The sequence below is a fragment of the Marmota monax genome, unplaced genomic scaffold, assembly GCF_021218885.2.
Source record: "Marmota monax isolate L192 unplaced genomic scaffold, Marmota_monax_Labrador192_F-V1.1 WCK01_AAM20220418_F8-fsc00163, whole genome shotgun sequence".
In the NCBI taxonomy this organism is placed as follows: domain Eukaryota; kingdom Metazoa; phylum Chordata; class Mammalia; order Rodentia; family Sciuridae; genus Marmota; species Marmota monax.
The window spans coordinates 1,274,540-1,298,636 of record NW_026693660.1 but is presented as its reverse complement, the minus strand read 5'-3'; the positions used below and the strand labels follow the sequence as shown (position 1 = coordinate 1,298,636).

The window sequence follows — 24,097 nt, the reverse complement described above, 5'->3', positions numbered from 1 at the left end:
GGTGGAGGGAAGGGATACACAGGAAACTTTCTGCTCCCAGCTCAGCGCAGAAGTTGCCCTTTGTGCATTTTCATGGAAATGATGGATACCAGTGCCCTCCGTGTGCATGTGAGTCACACTGGAAAGACTCATCCAGGCCAGAAAGGAGACCGCTCACTGTCGACACGGAACATTACCCCATCCGCTGGCTTTCAAACCTGCTGAAGCGAACATTTTGGGAAGGAAATAGAGCACAGCTAAATTTCCCAGCCATGTGAAAACAGAGAGAGGGAAGCACATATCCTCAAAGGATCCCCACTTTGGCTGCGGTCTGGCTCCTATTGCATCCAGAAAGGATGTCCCAAGTGCAGGGTGGTCCTCAGAACGAGCTCCCCTATCATCTCTCTCCTCCTCAGCAAATTCCAGAAAATCTAGCCAGGTTTTATCCAGTGGGCAGATCTGACTTCAATCTAGACCTGAGATGTTCAAGGTCTCCCTGGGTTGGGGTCAGGGTAGAGGTTTCTGTCTTGCGATTTCAAGTGGGAAAGATCATAACAGAAATAACCAACATTTACAGTACATTTACTAAGCTTTGATTACTGAGTTAAGCTCTTCCTGTGTATTTTAAATATTTAATTTGCAGGAGGAAGATCCTTTTATGGCCATTTTACGAATGTGGAAACTGAGACTGACTTCTCCTTGAAAAACCAACAAACAAGCTTGGCTGGTAAACCCTGGAATAGGCATGGCACTCAGAGCTCAGGACGCCGTCTGTTCTTACTTGCTAAAGTCTGGTGCAATACGTTCCTTTTTGGAATGTGTCTTCTGTAGAAATGAGACACAAAAGCCCAAGACATCAGCTTGCAAGAGCACCAAGGGCCCACTCTGGAAGCTAATGTCAGGGCCTCCATGATGTTCAGACTCAGCAGAGGGGGCAGATTGGGCTTTGGTCCTGCCTCTCCTCCTTTCCATCCTAGCTTCTAAGAGTTATCCCCCCCACACCCTTCTCCCCTGAGAGGCATTCCACCTCTGTCCTCCTGGTTGGGCTCCTTCTTGGGGCAGGCCGTGACTTGGGCTGTCTCGGTCTCCAAGGGGATGGGTGATTTATGTCCTTTTATTCAACAAACAGCTTTGTATAGAAGGGATGCGACTTGCTGAATGTCACCAGGCGGGGGCAGAGAAGCTGTGCAGAATCCCAATGAAGCTTTCTGGGCCTGGGCAAAATGGCATGGGGAGACTCTGCTATTGTGTGTGTTTGCTCTGGTGGGAGGAAGGGCAAAGCAGCCAATCCTGAAAGGTTCCAGATAGGGGGATGGAGCAGCAAGGAAAGGCCCAAAGCCCCAGTGTCCTAGTTGTGCTGCCAGTGCCTGACTTTTCTCAATTTTCTATGCCCTCCTGGCACTCTGTAGGAGTAGGCCTCCTCGTCCCTGGACAAAAATTAGGAGGGCTCCTTTCTGTGGGGCTGAGTTAGTTCAGAGGCTGAGTGTGCCAGGACCTTGGAACCCTTGGCTGCAGAATAAATCAAGGGGCATGGAGACATTCACTAGGACAACATCGGGGCTCCGCTCTGCACACAACCCTTCCCAAACCCAGGAGGCCCTGTGGTCTACCTGCTTTCTATGTTCATCTTTAACCTCACCCCATGGGTGTCTGGGTCTGTAAGTTCTCTGACACCATGAGCCATGCCTATTCCCACATACATACTCAGGATGCCCAGCACAGCCCTATCTTCAAAACACAGTAGGTACTCAATGTTTGTTGAATGAATAAAAAATGTCATTTCATTCCCTATTAATCCTGACACCCATCATTGCCCTGGAGCCTGAGGGCTGCTCTGGGATACCTGACAGAATGACAAAGCATGACCCCAGTGTTTGGGGCAGATGATTCTCCATGGTGCCAACCAGTGTGTGACAAATGCACTAAGGAACGGGAAGAATGAGAGCTGCAGGACCAAGGTTTGGTCCCACTCTCTGCCTTCTCTCACTGGAAAAGCATAATCCAGTCTCACCTACTCCAAGCCTGACTCCTTTCAGCAGCTGGCCAGGTCCCCAGCTTGGTCCCTCCCCAGCACAGGCTGCGGTGGCTGGTCTGCGTCTGCAGCCCCAAGGCCCCCATGCTGGCTCCCTCAGTCTCCCCCACACTCAGTCACCAGGGAGGACGGCAATTAGTCTTCATTATGCTGCTCGGCATGACCTGGCCTGGTGAAAAACTCCTTGTTCCCCACTTTTCAGATCAATGTGGACCTGGCACACAGGATCCAGAGACTGGCCACATAGGGACTGGGGAGGGCAGAAGAAAACATTCAGAGCCTGTGAGAGAAGCAGGTCCACTCTTGCCCCCAGAGCAGAGAGGTGGCAGGGTCCCCTGGAAACATGGGGCAGCTGGAAAGAGCAAAGTGAGGAGAATGGAAAAGGACAAAGGCATGTGAAAAGGCCACAACAATGGGGCAAATGGAAGGGCAAGAGGGAAACGAAGAAAATGAGATCTCTCTTTGGTACGTCCTGATGTGTGCTTTGTTCTGTATCATTTCCTTGGAACACCCCTGTAGGATACCCCACATGGCAGAGGTGGTGATAAAGGGTAAGAGGAGCTGGAGGTAGAAGAAAGGAGGGCCAAAGGGAAATGCTGAGCATTTATCTATTCTCTTTCCTTTCCAAAACCTTGGTCTTATCTGCACTGAGAGCATCAGATCCTGGATTTCAGTTCTGGGAGTCAGAGGCAGGACCTTGGCTTTGCCGAACTAAGGGTTGTCCAGGGATTTCAAGGTCTCTCAGATAGCACTAAGCCCTTGTTTTCCTACCTGCACTCAAACACCCCAAGAGTGAAGTCAGGGTCTGTCTTCAGGATCTGTAAGTCCCCTGAGATTATAAGCCATGGCTGTTCCCACATAATGTTAACACATGGGATGCCCAGCCTAGTGCATTATCAGAAGGCAACTTGTCTACCCTTCAAAATCCAATACCCTGCATCCCTGCCCCATTCCACAGGTATGTAACACAGCCCTGGCTCAGATATACTATCAACCAACAGGCAGGGTAACTCCCCAAGCTTCCCAACCCTGGGGCAGAAAGAGTCCCTGTCCCTCTCTCAGCAGGCCCTTGATACTTCAGAAGCAAGTACAAAAGGGGCAGATTCTACCAGGACCTCTGAAGAAACAATTCTGCTGACTGTACCCAAGGAAAAGAAGGGAGAGAAATGGGGAGGGTCCCTACAGAAGGAGGGTGCCGGTCAATAAAGAAGTGAGCTTAGGGGGCATAGTGAAAGAGAAGGAACACAGGGGAGCAGCAGGGGTCTCACCGTCCCTCCCCAGGAAGCAGGGGCTCCAAGGCTTTGATCCTCAGTCCCTAAGCAATGCCATCCCTGCCCTTTCACTCTGTGGATGGAGATACTGGCTAAGCACTAGGAAAGGCAGCTCTTCATGATCCCCACCACATCCTTCTATTGGACTTTGAGATTATTTTCTTTGTTGCCATCCTGTTAGTTAATTTATCTCTATGAAATCAGTTCTTTTTTTCTTTCTTTCTTCCTAAAATCCCTCAATCCAGTCCCCTTTCTTTTGCTCCTTCATGTTTTGCCTCTGCCGATTTGAAAAATGTGCCTGAGCTTACGTGTCCTGGGGGCTGGACAGGTGGCAGTGAGAGTGTGGGCTGAGGGGGCTGTTCCCTGGCAGAGATGACCAGGCGCTGATACATCACCCCCGCCCCGCCATACACACACTTTCTTCTTCTTCCTCCTCCTCTTTTTCTTGCTCTGGAGGGTGGCAGGGTGGGTGTACTTCAAGCTACTTTGATGTGAAGTATCCCTAGCGACTCTAATGGCTCCTGGCCCCAGCACACTCCGAATGACTCCCAGGTAGAGACCGAGGATTGGTTCAGCGGGGAGTGATTGGCTAAAGATCACGTGACTCTACCTCCCTCAGCCAATCAAGAAGCTGCCGGGGCTGAAGCAAAGATTTCACCCAGGAAATCGCTTGAGACGTCCCAAGTCTGAGCGGAGGTGCCTGGAGAACCTGGGCGGGTGGGGTGTGGGAAGGATGGAGAGTAGGGGAGCCCGGAGCGCCGGACACTCACTCTAGTACGTCGCGGTTGAACTGCTTCTTGCTGTTGCCCAGGAACTCGCCGATCATCTGGCGGCTGAGGCCCTTACGCTGGAGCAGAAAATGGGCCACACCGATGGGGGTGTCCGGGATGAAACCGCGCGAGATCAGGAACTGGATGCCCTTGTCAGGGTTTCTGGAGGAGAGGTTGGAAGTGGGGAGTAGTAGTAGAGAATGAGCCAAGGCTGTCTCTGACTTCCATCCTCTCTGTCTTCCTACCCGTGAAACCCATAAAAGGGCCCGGAGGTCCTTGGAAACCCAACTTCCTAGGAGATTCTTTATGCTGCAGAGGTGTCTCCGCTGATGCATCCCTCCTCTGACCCATCTCACACAGAGGTTGGGGGCGGCGCTGGAAGGAGGTTAATGTGGAGGTCTTGCATAGGCAAAGAGAAGTCCAGAACAAGTGGAGGCATAGCACCCTTCTCTATCCCTGCCTTGCTCGCTCTGGATCTTACCCTGAGGTCTCCCAGGTCTACTGAGGAGGCCCTTCCTTCTTACCTGTATCCTGAGCTCAATCTCAGGTCCCCACCCTGGAGTCCAGAGAGGGTGGGGGAAAAGAGGTGAGATCTCCCACTACGCCCCCCTCCTTTCCTTTGCATGGTGGACACAAGGCTACTGATCTCTAGTGTGAGTCTCTCCGTGTGGGTGTGTGCCCTTTCCTAAGGCAATTGCACTCTCAGTGCAGTCTGCAAACCCATGCTGCTCCCTGGGCTGAATCTTACTGGTTCAGGAGAAGATAAGTACAGAGATTGAGGGTAAGCATTTGGAACCTTTTATAGCACTTTGACATTTTCGGGACAACCAAGCATGTGATTGTTTTTCTAGCAATTCATTTTTATTGTGTTTTACAAAAGCATCAGCCCACAACATATGAGGTGAGAAAAACCAAACTGGTCTTTCAGGAGGGATAGTTTGAGACTCTCCACTTTGAGGGATAGAAGTATCTCAGAGTTTTTATGTGTAGGCAGAACCGATGCTGCGGCTATGGGGGTAGGGTGGGAGCAGGGGTGAGGGCAGGGCTGTGCTCATCAGGTGAGGAGGAAAAGGAGAGAAGGATTTGGAGTCCACACTGGCTTCCCCTAGGTTTGCTTCGTATTAGAGTTGAACAGTGTGCAACCTGCCTCACTTTTGTGAGTCATTTTCTTTTCTATAAATGGCATAATACATATTACTAGATATTATTGGGAAGATAGCAGATGCTTTATGTCAGCTGAACTATGAACAGCAGTGAGTGTCTTGAGGCCAGGGGCTGGGTCTTACTCATCTTTGTAGTTGCAGTGCCTAGCACTCAATAAATAATAGTTGAATGAATAAATGAACACACATGTAGGCAGGAGAGACATCAGTGCTCTGAGCCTAGGGCTATGAAGGAAGGGGTGAATGGATAGTGATGAGTATCTCATGGTTTTTGAATTTCCATGAGAGGGGCATGTCTGCTTCCTCTGTTTGGCATTGTCTGTGCACATTCTGGTTGCAAGGAGTAGTCAGGTTAGGATCTCTGAATTATGGCCATTAATTTTTCTCTTCCCATTCCCCTATTCTTTTTCTAGTCTGTCTCTGCTTGCTTCATACTTTCTTCCTTGTCTCCCTCTCCTCCTTTAATTCCTTCCTTCCCTTGATCTCTACCTGTATTCTTTTCACACACTCTGTCTCCTTCACCCAGTCCCTCATTTCACCAATCCCAAGAAATAATGCTGTTTCCTCAATTTCTTTTTTCTTCTTTGGTAGTAGGGATTGAACCCAGGAGCAATTTACCACTGAGCTACACCTCAGTCATTTTAAAAATTATTTATGTATGTATGCATTCATTCATTCATTCATTCATTCTTGAGTTAAGGTCTTGCTAAGTTGCTGAGGCTCACCTGGAACTTGCAATCCTCCTGCCTCCACCTACCAAGACTCTGGGATTAAAGACATGGGCCACTGTGCCTGGTTTGTTTCCCTAATTTCTTATTCTGAGTGCTTCCTGCTCAATTTTCATACAGTTTGTTCTATTATTTAATCAACACTGTATTTTCTTTTAAATTCTTTCACTTTTCAAACCCTCACTCCAACTTAAATAGTAGTAGTCATAAAAAACCTGTATTTTATATTTTCCCCTCTAATGCTTCTTAAAATAAATTTATAATGAAAAATAAAATGTGTACTTCCTAAATATTATCTCAGTGATCAAGTATGACACAAAAATACCTGGAAAGACCTTGGGATGATGTGGTAAACTACCTAGCACCCAGTTTGGTGGAGAGGGAGACCCCTGTAAATTCAAATCCACCATTTTTCCGTCCCTCCCAGGCCCTCTCCAGGTCCCCAATGTGCCAGGCCAGAGCTCACTTACATGTTGAAGAGGTTGAGGCCAATGCGGTAGAGGCGCTTGCGCAGCGTGTCGGTGGACAGCGTGGGTGACTTGCAGCTAGCAGGGTTCTCGCAGTGGTAGCGGGGCAGGCTCAGGATCATGGCCTGCAGGGCCTCCTTGGAGGCGGAAGCCGATACTTCCGAACCTGACTTGGCAGACTTGGTGGATGTGCTGCTACTGCTCAGCTGCTCCGAGTTGTCACCCGCCTCGGCCTCTGTTCCTTTCCCTGCCTCCCCAGTCTCCTCTTCTTCCTCCTCCACCTCTGTGGCCACAGCCTCCTCCACCACCGACTCCGCAGCCACTGACCGGGGGGCTCCACTGACTGCCACTTCTGGGCACGTGTCCTGGGAGAAGGCGTCCCCCTGACCCACAGCGGGGGCCTCCGGGGCCTCCTGCCCAGGGGCCTCACCCTGTTCGGCTTTGCAGGCCGCGGGTTCTGCTATGGCCTGGGCAGACTGGGCGCCCAGGCAGTTGGCCACAGACAGAGCGGTGGAGGAGGAGACCGAGATGTTCTGGCTGGCGATCTGCACAGTGACGTCCCGGAAAGCCATCATGAGGGTGCCGCTGTGGCTCTGGGGCAGGCCGGTGGTGGCCTCGCTGGCCTCATCTCCAGGCCCTGCGCCTGCACTTTCAGGCTCCCGCATCTCAGTCTCCAGACAGGGCTGCCCGGTGCCTGCGTGCAGGGCTTGGTGGATCTGGTAAGCGCCGCTCTCCTGCAGGGAGCACATGGTCTTGAGGCTCCAGGTGTTAAGGGCGTCGTCGATGGACTTGGCCAGAGACTGCACCTGCTCAGTGAAGGAGTCCTCCAACTCTGTGAGCGTGCCGGCGAAGGTGGGCGGCAAGGAGGGTGAGCGCACTAGCGGCAGCCCCATGAGGCCGTAGCCCTCCATAAGGGCCTTCTCAGCCACCAGGCTCTCGGCTGTGGGCGCCCGCACCTTGCGCAGGGAGATCCGCCGCGGAAGGCGGCTCTCCAGGAGCGAGTTGCGGATCTTTTCGAAGTTCTTGCTGAGCTGGTACTGGCGGAAGGCGGTTTGGATGGTGCAAGCAGCTCTCCGGGACACCAGATGGCCCCCGTACTTGTGTTCTAGCATTTCAATCTGCAACAAGGACAGCGGAAAGGGATCCATTAGGAAGGGATGTCACAGCCTGGATGGTAGTGGTGGATATCAATCAGTTCAGTGGGTCACCTGGTCCAGCTTTGGTGGGGCCAAGGAATGCATTGCTGGGGACTACTAGGGAGCTCATGTCTGAACATTTCTACCATGTCATGGCCTCAGATACCAGGCCCTTGGTAAGACTTCTAGCGGTGCAGGATATAGGATTCCATTCAGGGGATTGGTGATGTCTCAAGGGGCAGAGGAATAAGGTGTTGCTGATCGTATCCAACCATAGCTACTGTGGTGGTTATCAAAAATGTTCCCATCAGAGATGTGTATTGAAGTACTTATCTTAAATTTGTATTAAAATACTCTGTAAGAAAAAGAAGGGTTAAGCAACACAATATTAATATTAATAAAAATATTAATAAAATCATTGGAGCTCAGTTATGGCCATATGTGAGTTTATTGTGCTATTGTTTCTACTTTGGTGCACACTTAAAAACATTAAACCATTAAAAATTAAACAGAAATGCTAAGGAAAAAAAAATACAAAAAACAACTGCTGCTATTCCCTCCCTGCTTCCCCAGCATTCATGTCACTACATTGGGATCCTTCCCTTTCCTTGCAAACATCACAAGGATTGAGACCAGGGTTTGACTGCATTACCAGTACCCAGCCCAGGGTCTGGCATATGATAGGTGCTCAATAAACATGAAACTAATAAAAAGTTGGAGGTGTATCAGGAGTGTGGGTCTCAGGCCACAGTGTCCTACAGTTCTACAATTTAAGACACTTTCATTCACAGTGGGAGCTGTCCAGCCAGGACAGTGTTCGGTGGGACTGGCTAGTGTTGCCTCACCTGGCCAGATTTGGCCCCAGGAAAATTTTTGGCACAGACCAGTTTGTGTTCAGGGGCCTTGCTCACCTTATCTCAGCTCTGGCCACCTGCCTATGGTCTTCTCTGTGCTTAGGTTTCTATGTTCTCACTTTATCCTTTATCAAAAACTCTCAGAAAAGGACTAGAAAGAGTATTCTCCTGAGAAGTGAATGACCATTAACATTACCATACCTCCTGGAGGGTTTGCATTTTAAATAAGGAAGGAGGTTTAAGGGGAGAGGCCTAATTGGTGGTATTGCAGACTCTGGTTCTCAGAGAAGTTTAGGAAGCAAGGAAATGTTCTGGGGTCCTAAAATTATGTCCTATAGGCTGGGGATATAGCTCAGTTGGTAAGAGTACTTGCCTCGCATTCATAAGGCCATGGGCTCAATCCCCAGCATCAAAAAAATTCCTATCCATAGCCTTACCCTTCTCTTACATATTGTGTTATTCCTGAACAAAGAATTGGGAAAGAAAAACTGAGACTCACCTCTCCAGGCAAGAGCAATGTCACCACTCCCATGTTCCCTAGGGACCATGGGTATGAGGAGCAGAGGAAGAAAGGCCAGGTTCACCCCTCAGTACAACCCTGCAACCTGCTTTCCTCAACCCAACAAAGGCTGCAGCTATACCACCCACAACTTCTGCAATGCTCACTGTTTCCCCCTGCAGGGTAGCATGGTGACCCACATCCTGGACCCTCAGAGGTGTCCTTTTAACCCAGGGGACCTTATGGATACAACCCGATTTCTAGTGACAATTCCAGGTAAAATGGGAAGTCCCCAGTGCTAGTCTTTGGCTCTTCTAGTCTTGTCATTCAGTGCCCTTTTCTATTCCCAAGCCTATGGAAGTCACACTATCTCTCCTCCTGTATCCAGCCCTAGCCCTACTCTCCAGGGGCAATTAGAAGCTTATTCAGATACAGGTATAAATGACCCACGAGGCTTCCCAAAAGTAGCTGCATTTTACAAAAGACTCTAAGCTGCAGAAGAAAGATTGACCAGTGGTGTCATTATCCTAGTGTTGTAGGGGTCTTCAAAGTATTAAAAATTATACTAGGATGGGTCGGGAATGTAGCTCAGGTGTAGAGCAGTTGCCCAGCATGTGCAAGGCCCTGGGCTCCATCCCTGGCACTGCAAAAAACAAAACAAGCAAGCAAGCAAGCAAGCAAACAAACAAACAAAAAAACCCCATAGCAAATGTATTGGTTATTGCGGTGTAACAAACTATTAAAAACTTAGGTGCTTAAAACAATGCCCCTTTATTTTCTCACAGTTCTTTAAATCAGTTGTCTGAGCATGGCTCAAATGGGTTCTGTGTTTAGGATGTCACTAGGCTGAAACCAAAGTGTCAGCTGGGGCTGCAATCTTATCTAAGTCTTCTTTCAAGCTCACTATTCTTGGCTGAAGCCAGTTTCTTACACTTGTAGGTCAGAGGCCCTCAGTTAACAAAGGCTGCCCATGTTTCCCTGCTGTATAGCCCAAGGAGCAACATGGAGTTTGCTTTTTCAAAGCCCACAGAGGAGTATTTCTTCCAAGGTTTTACTTTCTTTTAAAGGCCAGACCTGATTAGACCAGGACCACCCTTTTGGTTAACTCAAAGTCATGTTGGACATATCATATCACATATTATAGGAGTGATAGCCATTATATTCATTTGTCTCACTCAAATTTGAAAGGAGGGGATTATATAGGACCTGTACCCCAGGGGTAGGAATCCTAGGGCCATCTTGGAATTCTGTCTACAATACCAATGGGACAATTGTCTACTTGGTCTTTATCTGAGCAGCACTGCATGAACCCAAAGGAAATATGGATATCTGCTTCCAAGCATTTTGTTCCTGCTCCAGCAGAAATCATGTTAGAAGGGTGAGAACATTGTAGCTTGGCTCATTCTTCCTGGTAAACTCTGACATGTTCCCTGAAGCCTAGATTGGATATTTGGCCTTGGCTTATCCAGGAAAGTCCTCCAAAGGCAGAGTACAGAGAGTGAGGGGGAACTCATCATAAATTGCTTCCTTCCCTTTTAACTTCCATCACCCTTTTACCTCTCCTCAGGTGTATTAAGAAACTGGCATGAGGCCCCGACTTTATATCTCTTTCCCATTGGCCTATTAGTGCTTCCTAGGGAAACCTTAGCCCAAGATTTATAAGATGCTACTGGCAACTGAGAGAAGGTATGAAGCCCACTGCCTGAGGTGTTCCAACATGGTAAAGGGGTCCATCTCCCTGGCATGGTGTCATCCTGTTTAGAGGCAGAGACTTGAGATAATCCTCAGAGACTCCTTCTGCCAGTCAATGTCTAGGCTTCAACCAAGAAAAGAAAAAAAAAACATTTTAAAAACTGATATTTATCCCATTCCCTAGACTTTAAGCTCCATAGAGGCAGAGACCATTCCTGCCATATTAATTTCTGTATCCCCAATGCTTGGACAGTGCCCAGCACACAGTAGAATTCAATGAATAAGTACTGAATAAATTAAAGAGAAAATCCCAAGGTCGTCTTTTGTGACTCTCAAAAACCTTCCTTGTCTGACCCAGTACAGATGACCTCCCCTCTCTTGCCTCCTCTGGATGTTCACTACTTGTCCCCTTCTTGCATTTCCAACCTCCACCCTTCTGTTTGCTGCTCCCCACCTGCCGGTGCACACCCTCCAAAATCTCCCCAGGATAAAACAGAGCTCCATTTGTCTCTCCTCCCTCTGGAGCACTAGTCAAATCTTGTTTTCCACTGCACTTCTTGGAAGACAAGTCTACCTTTTACCTCCCTCTGAAAATGTATGCCAAACTGGTGATCCAACTCCCTATGCCCTACTCCTCACATTCTGGCTCCCACTCCCATGGCCCATCCTCAACCTCCCTCCTCCCTCCTTGCTCCTGATGTTGAAATTCTCCTCTTGAAACTTTCCTCTTGATTTTCTTGCCCCTATATGGTTCCTTAATCTTAGACTCTGGCCACAAAAATCCCCGCATGCTAGTGTGTCACCTGCCATTCTATACACATATTTTCTCATACAGTTCTGACATCTTCCATGACTTCCATGTTGGAAGTCATTAGAGCAGTGACAGGGAGCTGATAATTAATGACTAATTAAGAGGGGGAAGTGGCTCAGGCAGAGCCTTTGTGGTGACTCTCACCAGGTTCTGTAAGCTAATGTCTTCTCACCTCTCGCCTTCTTTAAGAGAGGCTCTTCAACTATCATAACATTGCTCTACTTTAGTGGATTGATGAGCCAACGTCTACTTCCTCCATGCTGGCTGAACTTGGACAAGTTTATTAACATCTCTGACTCTCAGTTTTTCTTATCTGTTAAATGAAGCTCATCCTGCTGATTCTGTAGCTTGTTATGAGGAATAAATTATTTTCTCATGTAGCATCAGGCACATAGCAGGTACTCAGTAAGTGGTAGGTATTTGATGATGACATTGATGGTTATGTACATGACTCCCAAATCTCCATTCTTACCCTTGATCCTAGACCTGCATTTCCAATAGCATATTGGTCTCTCTGTTCATCTATGTAAAGCCATCGTCTTTCTCCACCTCACCCTAATCACTTTTCTCTTATACCGTCATCCAGGGTGGGAGCCTCGTGTCTGTCCTTGGGTCCTCCTTTGCCCTGTCCTTTGCTTTGTCTCCTATAGCCTCCATCCCCGTCCTTTGTCCTTTCTCAATCATCCTCTACTTTCTTGCCAGAATGTCACCACATGGGACTCTCATTGAATATCCAGCAGTCTCTAACTCTCTCCTACTTCCTCTCCCTCCCCCATTCACCAGACCTGGCACCTGCCTCCTCTGTTTTAACTGCACAAACTACATCACACCCCATCTCCACTGCCTACTGCCCCCACCAGCCCTGGGCCTCCTGCTGGGGCATCTGCTCAGCCTTTTCCTTCAGCCTCAACATCACCCACCCTTATCCCTTTCCTCCATGTACAAATGTTCCCCTTTCTTCAAGACCTGTCTTGAATATACCTCTTCCACATAGCCTTCTCAATTTCCCCAACCATACAGGGGGTCTCCTTTCCTTTGACCCCCATACAGAATGTTGAGTCAAATTTCTCTTGGATGCTCAGTTTTGTCCATGAATCTTTGTGTATTCCATCCCACCCACCCTTCCCTGTCTACCTTTCCCCCCACGCTCCAATAGAGCATAAGTTATTTGAGGTATCAAATACTACTTAGTCAACCTCAGACCCATCTACAGCACCTAGCATGGTGCCTGGCATGGAGTGACTGCTCACTGAAAGGTATTTAAAATCAGTTATTGGTTCATCTCCATTTATTCCAGTCAGTTTAGTACAACCATCTCCCACTGATTCCAGGCTCATGCTGGCTGTGCCCCCAGCTTGCCCTGTCCCCTGATAAGTCCTTTCCATCCTTTGCAGCCCACCTTCAATGCTCATGGTCACTGCTCTGCCCAGAACTCTCTTAGCACTCACAGACTATCCATCAAAGGCAAGATACTAATATCTGTCTCTTTATTCCTAATATGACAGATTCATGGTTGGGCTTAATAAATATCTGTGGACACGAACTCAACTGAACTTTCTTCTATACCCCAGTGGAAATGAAAGTCCAGACTGTCCTCCTGATCCAGGTGTGGAGCCAAATGCCCATCCTTTGTTCCCCTCCATGCTCCCCCACACCATTCTCATAGGACTAAAGAACTCAGCAGTGCCCCAGGTCAGCTCCATCTATCCAAGCCAGGCCTTCCTAACACTCCAATTCTGTTTTTAACCAGGGTCAGGCCAAAGAGCTGAGAAAGGTGGGTGTGGGAACAAGGACAGTCCCATGCAGGGTCTCCAAACCCACTGGCCAAGGAGCAGCTCTATTCATTTCTCCCTGAGCCCTATGAATCATGGGTAATTATGGGCTCACCTCCTCCCAAGAGAGCAATCTCTCAGCTTCTGCCAGAAGAAGCAATAGAGTGGGGCTCAGGGGCTCTATCTCTAATGAGCTTCTCAGTGTTAATTAGAACAGGCTCTCTCTTTTCAGATTGCCTGACAAGTTAGCTGAGAGATGGTGGCCAAGTCAGTGTATTGGAGTGGGGGTGGAGGGAGTAGGGGTAGGGAGGTGGCATGGACAACTAGCTAGGGGAGGTGGTATATAGCTGGGGAACATGGAACAGGTGAGGGGGACTTTCAGACATGAGCAAGGATTTCCTTTGATCCAAGATCTCTCAATTGAGAACATCAGAACCTTGTGTTTTATGAGCTTCTGGAACTTGACAAGGCAAACCCTAGCATGAGATTGAGCAGCAGAGTCTGGGGAGGGAAGAGGCACTTTGGGGTTGTTCAGGAGGCCACAGGAGAGGTGGACCTGTGCTGGATAGGACTGTGGTCTCCCTCAGGCCTGGGATTGTGTTTCTCCTGTGTGCCCACCTCTTGACTCACTATCTGAAACATGGTAAGCACTCAGCAGGGAAGGCTGCCCTTTCCAAGGAGGCTATGCCCTTCACTGCAATAGCAAGGGGTGATAGAAGGTACTGGATTAAAATCATGTTCTGTGGAATCCTTATCTTGGCTGCACTACTTCCTAGAGCTGTGTCTCACTCTTTTTATCCCTGAAATGAGGATGGTAATAGTGCCCACCCCACAGGGATATCATGCAGACCTGGGAGACTGTTCATGGCACACGCTCAGTCCCATGCCTGACATACAGCTCAGTTAGCACTAGCTGGTACTGCCTGCATGCCAGTACCCACTACTGGAACGTGAGCTCCTTGAGGACTGGGACTGTGTTTTTCACATCATGGTGAACCCAGACCAAGCACAGGGCCACTATCAATGCTATTCTTTAAAACTGAATGGGGGTACAAGCCCTGATATGCCTTGCCTTCACCACCATGCTCTGCAGGCTCATGCTCCAGGGCCCTCCTTTGGAGTTGGAAGGAGCCTAGAGACATTCTTGGCTCCTGCATGGATGAGGCTCAGAGAGGGGAAGTGACTTAGAAATGTAGCCAATCACTCCCCCTTGGAGAGGTGCCCCATGGTGAGACTGGGCCCTGTGGCTTGAGGTGTGAGATCTCTTGGGAGGGAGACTACTATCTGGGAGAATGTGGATTCTGTCTGGGGCCCAGACTTGGAGAACAAAACCTGGATGCTACTGACCGTAGGTCCACAGCCTCACTGTGACAGCTTTGCAACGTACATGGCCAGGATGGACTGTGGATCAACAATGGCGCAGACCAGTATTCAAACTCCCTCAAGGGCTTGAATGAATTTGGAAATCACACCGGGGCCCTCTACATCCTTGCCACAGCCACTTTTCTGAAGGGGTCCTCTGTCCCCCTAGGATTAACCTCAAAGATCTCTGTGAGAGGGAGCAAGAGTGTCCTGGATAGAAGGAGCAGAGGACAATGGGGCAGGGTAAGAGAATCTCCTTGTTATGATTTAGATGTGGTGCCCCCCCAAAAAGCTCACGTGTGAGACAATATAAAAAGGTTTGGAGGAGAAATGTTTGGGTTAGATCCTTAAACTAATCAGTGATTAATACCTGATGGGATTAACTGAGTGGTAACTGGGGGCAGATGGAGTGTGGCTAGAGGAGGTAGGTCATTGGGGCATGGTCATTGGGGTGTATATTTGTATGTGGCAAGTGGAGTCTCTCTCTGCTTTCTGATCATCATGTGAGCTGCTTCCCTCCATCACTCTCTTCCACCATGACATTAAGCCTCACCTTGAACCCCAAGAAATGGAGTCTGCTGTCTGTGGATTGAGACCTCTGAAACCATGAGCCCCTAAGTAAACTTTTCCTTCTCTACAATTGTTCTGGTTGGGCCTTTTAGTCACAGTGGCAAAATAGTTGACTAAAACAGGGAAGGGCTTTGGGAAAGGACATTCAGGAACAGAGAAACTCAAGGCTGGGCCTCATTCATTCATTCATTCGTTTGTTTGCTTATTCATTCATTCATGCATTCTCCATATGAGCATTTCCGAAGCTCCAGGGACTGTGCTGGGTGTTGGAGAACAGTGGTGGGAAAGATAAGGGCAGCTTCGCGTGCACAACTCGGGAGCCACCTGCTCTTCCAGTGGACTATGAAGTGAATGGCGCCCCTGGAGGTGTTCAGTGCACAAGCTGCTCCACCCAGTGACTTGAGGACAACATGGTCCTTGTCCTCATGAGTGGGACAAATATCAGATAGTAGAGTAAATTATGGGCATTCAGTCGATTCACCTTGAGCCTAAGTATGTGTGGAGACCACCCAGGTGAAGCAGGACTGTGGATAGGCAAGGAACATTCTCAGCAGAGGAAGTAACATCCACCAAGGTATGGGGAAGGCCCAGAGGCAAAGCACAGCTGGACGGTTCAGGGAACGGCCATAGGAATGGCTGGGACTCTGATGTGGGGTTGGGTCTGTGACGGGGGAGTCTGCAGAAACCTTTGTACTGCACACAACGGGAAGCCACCGAGGGCTTTCACACCAGGGCACAGCATGGTTAGATTCAGCTACAATCTGGAGACGAGGTTGGAAGAGGCACCGCTGAAGCAGGGGAACCAGTGGGAGTTTTCCCAGGGGCACAGACAAGAACCCCTCCCCATCTCTCCTTATGTCACTAGGTTTTTCCTCCCTCTTGAGCATCTTCTTCATGCCAGGCACTGTTCTAGGACCTGGGGAATAATAATGAATAAGCCCCTTGCCCTGACTTCAAGGAGAAGTCAAGTCAGCAGGAAATAAAAATCCAAAGCTGCAGAGCAGTGACAGAGAGCACCTGCATGTAATGGGTATCCTGGGCAGCCTTGGGAGGGTTGGGAGGCTGCCAGAGAGGAGGAAGAAGTACCTAGGTGATTCCTAAGGCAAGGAGGACAAATGCGGGAGTGTTGACGGGAGCAGGAACTTCAGAGATGGAAGTAAAGGGAACAGCATGAAAAGCCCCAAGGAGATATATGAGGTTGCTAAGATCCAGAGAAGTTAAGCTGCTTGCCCAACGTCACGCAGCTCATTGGCAGAAAGGGAGAGAGAGAAAGAAAGAGAGAAAAGTAGAGACCAGTCTCTTGTAAATATGTGCTGTTCTCAATCACCTTGCCCTTGCCTTTGATACCCTTTTGGCCCTTTTCCCTTGCCCTCGGACTATGCATGGTCTAGAAAGATAGACAAGCCAGGGGACATGAGCTGTTCCTCAAGGCTGGACTCACTTGGCAAGAGGTCCTGTGTTATATCCTCTGCCAGTCCTCACCTTTCCTGACCTCATCCTACCAGCTTGACATGCAAAACCATCAGTTAGAATTATACCTATTATCAAAAAGTCTATAATACTAATCAGAATTCTTCGCAATTCTCTATAGCCACTCAGTCAGTCAAAATTCAATGAGTCTCCTGCCCAAGCCAAAGCACAAGTATTCTTTGGGATTATGAGCTGGATACCCCTTAAGTGGAACAGCAATATCTTTGCAAGGAGCAGGTAAGAGCATGTTTTTTTCTTTCTTGGTACCCTGTCCACTTCTTGCTTTGTATAGCATGGTTATTTAAAAACAAGACTCACTGAATGAGATGTTATTATGTCTAAGATGCTCTGCTAGATGCAAAGGGAAGGGTACAAAAATGAATGCAAGGTAGTTTGTGTCCTCAAGGAGACCAGACAGTGGTGTGGAACTGCATGGACTCTCATCTGGGCCAAGTGACTCCCAGGTCACACTGTCATGTTCCTGATGGATCATCTAATAATAATAAAAAAATCATTACTGGGTATTCTATAGTTTAATTGCTAAATAAGTTAAGACCTTCCCTTCCTAAAGCTATCACAGTACCACGATGAATGGAATGATGAAAAACACATCTAGTCACTTTTTCACACGCCAGTACTTCCGTATTTAAAACTTGTTTTCTTTTCTCTTTAGAATGTCTTCATTTGATCCCAACTCATTCTGCTCTCCTTCTTCAGGAAACTCAGGATTCTCATTTCACCTTTAAATTCAGCCCTCAGAACAAAGCACAGGGTGCAGACAAGGCCCTGGCCAGTAACCCTGGGGCCTTATTTGCCCTCCTGTGAAGGATGCTGAAGGTGTGTGCGCTGTGTTGGCAGCTGCTCCACTTACTTCTGGTGCACCCTGAGCTCACAGTAGACTGAAACCCTAAAGCCTTTCTCCCAGAACCTGGCCTGCCCACCTATTTACTAGTGCTACAGCCTTTTCTAAGTTACAAGCAAAACTTTAGATTTCTTCCTATTTAATTTGAATTTTTTCATTTAAATATCCTTCTGATAAGATATTTTTTAAAAAAATCTTAGATTCTATGATCAAGATGCTAGCTGTTCTCCTTCAGCTTTATGCCATTAGAAAGTTTGGAAAGTTTGGGAAATGTAACTTTCATGCCTTTGTTCAGTTCTTTGTCAAAATGATTGACTTGGACAGGACCAAGGACAGCACTCACTTAGCTCCACTGGAATTGGCACTGATAGAAAACCAGTGTGTGTGTGTGTGTGTGTGTGTGTGTGTGTGAGAGAGAGAGAGAGAGAGAGAGAGAGAGAGAGAGAGAGAGAGAGAGAGATAGTTAGTTCTGGTTGAGAACAACACATATGATTACATTGTCACTTAATCCATCTAGTCCTTTCTGGTTCACATAAATATCATGGGAGATTCTGTTAAAACACTTCACTGAAAGCCAGATGCACTGATACAGCTGGCCCCTAATCCAAGATAATGGCCTGAATCGATGCCAAAAGAAAGAAAAGAGGTTAATTTGGCTTGACCCAGTCCTATAACTTTACTACTTGCTTCCTTTCCTAAGATTCACCTTGTCCACTGGATTAAAGAATGATTCTTTAGATCCTACACATTCCAGAGCCAGTGGGGATCTTAGAGGTGATTCAAAGTCTAGTTCCCAATTTTGCTGATGAGGAAACCAGTCCCAGAGTGCTTAACTATCATCCCCAAAATCACAGGTTAGCAGAGGAACAACAAGGATTGAATCGCATTTCTGTCTCCAAGTTCAAAGCTATTTCTTAAGAACATCACATAATCATGTCTTTCTCTAAGCATGTGCGCACGCGCGCGCAAGCACACACACACACACACACACACACACACATACACACACACCCTGTGCTTTGTTCTGAGGGCTGAATTTTAAGACCTTCCTTCCGGTCCCTTAATTGTCCACTAAAGCACACAACGGCATCATCTTTGTTTTAGGTTCAGTGGGACCCCATGTCTGACCACTTTTCCCTCCTGCTTTGCAGAACAGCAGATGAAGGCCAAGAACTCCTCGATGGGATTTGTTCTCCAACAGGGGATCTCTGGACTCCCTGAACTGGGTTAACCTTGGGAATCCTCTGTCTACCTAGAACAGGACACTGGCTCACACCTCATCTGCACCTGTGTGCCTGGGCATTGGGCTTGCCCTGGGTGGACATGGAAGCTGGGCTCTGTCTTGTAAGTAGAGTGGAGGGGAGGACTTTTTCAGTGAACAGTTGGTTCCTTGACTATGGGCCTGTGGGACAGTTTAGGCTTCCTGCACATTATGGAGGGGACAGAGTCCCTGCATAGACTGCCTAAGGACAGCCCTGTGGTGTAAAGGACCCGGATGGGAGTTGGGCAGTGGCCTGTGGTTCATTCCCTGAGGAACTGACTCCAGGGAAGGGCAGATTAGGTGGCTCAATGCAGAAGAACAGGGCAAGAGGGTGAGCCTCAGGTGGGCCCAGAGCGGGAGGTCCCTGGTACCCTGGACAGCCCCCAAAGGCAGGGCCCCTTCACCACCCTCCCCGCCCCCCTGGGAGGCCCTGGGTACCTGTTTATTCTTTAGGTCAAGGGAGAGTTCGTAATCCGAGGCGGCAGGGGCGTGGGAACAGAGCGCTGTCAGGGCAGGCTGCTGCTGGCCGGGGGAGGCCACGCGGTGGGGGCCGGCCCTCTGGGAGGCACCCCCCGCCCCCGGCCGCTCCTCCTCCTCCTGCAGCTCCTGGGCTTGAGCCTTCGGGGCATGGGCACTGGGTCTGCCGGCTGCCACCGCCGCCGCTGCCACCACGGAGTCCTCCATGCCCCCACCAGCCTGGGCGCAGGAGCCATCGCTGTGAACAAAAGGCAACGGGTGCTCGGTTGGGGGAGAGGGGGACAGGCATGTGGCCTGACTTTTCTGGCAACTGGGCCTTTCCAGGAGGGGGACCGCTGGGGGTCTTCTGCAGTCCCCTCTAGGGAGGGGCTATGATGGCAGGGAAGAACCCCAGGCAAGGGGGTGAACCTGAACTTGGGGAGGGTATCCCAGATAGAGAAAAGGATCAACAGTGGCCAGAGTCCATGACGCTCTGCTTAAAACCAGAAGCAGAGAGGTTAAGAATGACTGTCTTCAGATCTGGAATCTGCCTCTTCTCAGCTATGTGTTTCTGATTTAACATTGGTGACTTAACTTCCATAACCTCTTGTTTCCCCATCTATAAAATGGGCAGAATAATGGTACCTAAAGGGGAATTTGGATGGCTAAAGTTAGTTAAAATTCTTAAAACTGCCTGGCTCATGGTCACTACTATATATAAGTGTTAACTACTTATCAGTGCTTTGGCTCCAGGGCCATTAGCTTAGGAAGCTGGAGGGAGTGAATTTGCACAGAAGCAGTGTCATCTTTAGCCCAAATGAGTTTGGGGCAATGAGAGATACAGAAAGGCCTGGCTTGGATGTAAGCCTCTCTAGAGTGGGTGGGCTCTGGTTTTGGGAGCTGGGTCTTTGAGGAAGAGGAATCTTGTCCTGCTGGGCTGAGGGAGGCATCTGTTCTCTCCTGGCCCCTCTTCTCTTCAAGGAGCCACTAGCAGGCTGAGCATGGCTGCTGCCCTCCTGCTTACCTAAGAAGATAGCTCTTTGACAGAAGCAGCCACACTGCAGCATACTCTGGGGAGCTAGTGAACTCAGGTTGCTTTTCTCCCCCAACAATCTCCAGTTAGCCCCTCCCTCAAGACCCAAAACCAAACCACCTTCTCCAGGAGCCTACCCAGGTGACTGCGGCTTTCACTGCCCTGCCTTCTAGAAGAACACTAGATAGGACCTGTCCTTAGAGAGTTGCTGCCTATTTCTTGGAGGAGGAGCAGCATCATGCTTACCAGCAGGGGCTCAAATCCAAGCTCAACAACTGTGTGGCTTTGGGTAGGCTGTTTTGCCTCTGATCCTTGGTTTCCTCATCTGTGTGATGGATGTACTAATGCCTACCTTGTGGGGTTGTAGTGAGGAAATAGGAGTCCATATATGTACGGTGCTCAGCATAGAGTACATGCTCAATAAATAAACTACCTTTCCCCTTTCTATCCCTTCTTAGAAGCCAGGGCCTGATTTTATTTGATTCTCATCTCCCCAGTGAGTGTTGGACAAACACTGAGTACTCAATCAATACTTGTTGATGAGTGAATTAAAAAGAACCTAAGGGTCCTGGGAGTGGCCTCTACATAGACAGGGATAGAGGTCAGGACTGGAAGGGGACTTAGGGTCATCTAATGCAGCCTGGCAACCCTTCCTCTTTTACAGAGGAGAAGCGGGGGCCCAAGGAGGTGGGGCACTTTGGCACAGAGAAATGGGCAACTTCAGGACTTATTTCTTCTGAAATTTTGCCTTCATGGAAGTTTCTCCAAATCATCTCAGAAGAAGGACTTCTTCCTCTTGGGGTGCACAGAGATGTGCTAGAATAACCAGGAGTGGGATGAAAAATGCTCTCTTTACCTGATCTCCATCTGTCTTCCTACACTCCCCCCCGAACCCTCACAGGTGGAGGATGGCTTATGGGCTGACCTTGGCAATAGGGAACCCTTGTTGCTACTGCAGAGTTCTTTGCTCCACCATTTCTCGTGTGGCTATCAGTCAAGCTGCATGGTTGGATGTAGGTCTGGGCATCTTTGATATGTTTTTTTTTTTCCATTAGCATCACCGGAAATTTCTTTTTAAGATCTAACTTCAACTCCTCTTGCTGTAGCACATGCCCTTTCTTCCCTCAGAGAACACGAAAATGGTCCTTTTCCACCATGAACACAACTTGCTCCAGGGCCTGGAGGAGCACTCTGCCTCACCATCTCTTCTCCAGCCTGTTCTCAGCACAGACACCCAAGGCTTCTTCACTCCAGAAGGTTTCCAAGACTCTTTAGGGAACTAGTGGCTACTCAGGGCCACAAATATCTATAATAATAGCCCTTTTCTTGCTTTGATTGCTGGAATATGCCTGGCAACAGATTCTAGGTAATTGATGCCCCTCAATGGCTGCACTCAGCTAATGACAATGAAGGGTGGGGGGTAAACGCCATAGCACCCTTGTCCTTTGGGTGGGATAACTGTGAGGCAGATTCTGCACCATTTTCCGACTGATCCCTGGCTGCCCAAAGCAGTGACTGGATCATTTACAAAGACCACATTGGCTTCATTCTCTTCTATATCTTGTTTTCCCACTCTCCTATGGGTACTTCCTGGGATCACCTTGTCCCAAATAAATTATTTGCATTAAAACAAATAAACTTTTAGAAATAACAGAGGCCCTTGGCATGAGCCTCTGTTTGTGGCTGCCCCTCGGGATATAGACAAAGGCTACAAGGCCTTCTTCCTTGAGTTCATTCACAAGGCCTGGGAGTGAGGCTGTGCAGAGCCAACTCAGGCATGCACACATGCACACACCGTGTACAGAGACCAGTCCACCAGAGCCCACCAGCCCCAGGGATCCAGGTTCTCTGGCTAAGAACACACTCTACCTTTGTCTGCTTATGCACAGGGACCCAACAGGCTGGAACCTTCCAGATGTATAATGAAAGTGTTGGAAAGGGGATCTTGTCCTTGCCTTCCTGCCCTAGACTTCCCTATAGGCTGTTTGGTAGAAGGAGGCAATGGAAACCTGGAGAGCCCTCACCAATATGGCAAAGTGTCAGGTTATATAGTAGAGGACAAAAGACATGAGTTTTGTGTCAGGAAACGGTTAAAAGTGCTCTGCTACTTACTATGTGATGTTGGGCAAGTTACCTGTCTTCCTTGTGGCTTTATTTCCTCATCTGCAAAATGGATATCCTAATAAGAATTTTGCAAGTTTGCCAATGGGAACAGATAAGGCATGCACAGCCCCTAGGACTGTGCCTGGCACTCAGAAGTCCTTAATAAATGGTGACAGTGGTGGTGGCTGCTTTCTTTTTGAGCTAGACTCCTACATATACAGTCTCAAAGAAATCCCCAGAAAAATAATATGGAGGGCTGGGGATGTGGCTCAAGCAGTAGCGCGCTCGCCTGGCATGCGTACGGCCCGGGTTCGATCCTCAGCACCACATACAAACAAAGATGTTGTGTCTGCCAAAAACAAAAAAATAAATATTAAAAAAAATTCTTTCTCTCTCTCAAAAAAATAATAATAATATGGAGGGTTCTCCACACTTGGCCTTCCTGTCAACCTCCACAAAACTGAAACATGGGTTTTCCATCATAGTTCAGGGCCTTTTCCAGCCCTCCAGATGACCCACTGGAGCAGCAACACGGTGAAGAGATTTTAGATGGCACCAGCTCATGGGATCCATGGCCTCTGAGGAATCTCTGTGTGCTAAGCACCTGCAAGGGCAGGCGCATTAGCTATGCCCACCACAATGTGGGGCACTTCCTGGATGGGCATTTGTCCAGTGCCCATAGTGTAGACCAGTGCTTTGGTCACTTTGTCAGGGAACAGAAGAGGCCTGAGTGCTCAGAGCATCAGTAGAATGTTGGTAGCTGAGGATCACTAGAATGTTCTTGGCTGTTTTGGACTCTGCACTCCATGTTTACAGATAGTCTGAGGAAAGGTTGGAATCTTCATCCTAGGCTATTACAGAAGGATGGATCATCTATTTCTTAGGGACCATCTTCTTCAATCCACAGAATCCAGAACATCTTTCCTTCCAAGACATAGTCTCTTCAGCTTCTAGAAGTTGCTGAGTTGAGCCCACACATAAGCAGCTGCCATCGCTAGGGGGTTAGATTTTTAGGACAAGAATCCTGTAGATGCGGTTCATTCATTCTTTCATTCTGTGACATGAATATCTTCTTTTTTATTCTTTTCAGTTGGACATCTAAATTTATTAAAACTTAGATGTAGCAGAGACTACTAAAATGCTAAATTGTACAGTAATTATAAAAGGGACATATTACATGATTTGTCAATGAAGTTCGTGTGTGTGTATGTGTGTGTGTGTGTGTTTTTTTTGGTACTGGGAATTGAACTCAGGGACACCCAACCACTGAGGCACATCTTCAGCCCTATTTTGTATTTTATTTAGAGACAGGGTCTCACTGAGTTGCTTAGTACCTCCCCATTGCTGAGGCTGGCTTTGAACTTGCGATCTTCCTGCCTCAGCCTCCTGAGCCTCTGGGATTACAGGCGTGTACCACAATGCCCGGCTATATTTTCCTCCTTTGGAAGATGTATACTTGGAAAGTAGTAGAGAAACAGGAGGAGGAAGGAGGGAAGGGAAAGAGGAAGTACTGGGGACTGAAGTGAAGCACATTATAGTCTATGCATGTATGATTATGTCAAAGTGAACTCCAATAGTGTATATAACTATAATGCACTAATAAAAACATTTAAAAGAGACTGAAGACACATAAGTCTGTCACAGAGTATTCACTTGTAAAGAAAAGAGTTCTCATCGCAGGCCTGGGACTGCTATCCTTGGAAAGCCCTTCTTAAAAGGTCAGTCTTTGGCATCTGGAAACTTGGATTTTGGGAATGTTACCATCATTCCCTCAGTGATGAAGATGGCTCGCTGCCTAAACTGTTG

The 24,097-nt window shown here is 48.3% G+C and overlaps 1 protein-coding gene across 4 annotated transcripts in view; it reads right to left on the bottom strand.

Annotated features, from left to right (window-relative positions):
• Positions 1-24,097, bottom strand: part of Iqsec3 (IQ motif and Sec7 domain ArfGEF 3) — a 106,431-nt gene that overhangs the window by 31,479 nt on the left and 50,855 nt on the right. For 3 of the 4 annotated variants that reach the window (XM_046459833.2, XM_058584124.1, XM_058584123.1), the window contains exons 3-5: positions 19,138-19,414; positions 6,414-7,528; positions 4,053-4,214 (exon numbers count right to left, since the gene is read on the bottom strand). In XM_046459833.2, coding sequence (XP_046315789.1) covers positions 4,053-4,214; positions 6,414-7,528; positions 19,138-19,414 — 1,554 coding nt within the window. The remainder of the gene's footprint in view (positions 1-4,052; positions 4,215-6,413; positions 7,529-19,137; positions 19,415-24,097) is intronic. The other variant, XM_058584125.1, reaches the window with a different exon arrangement.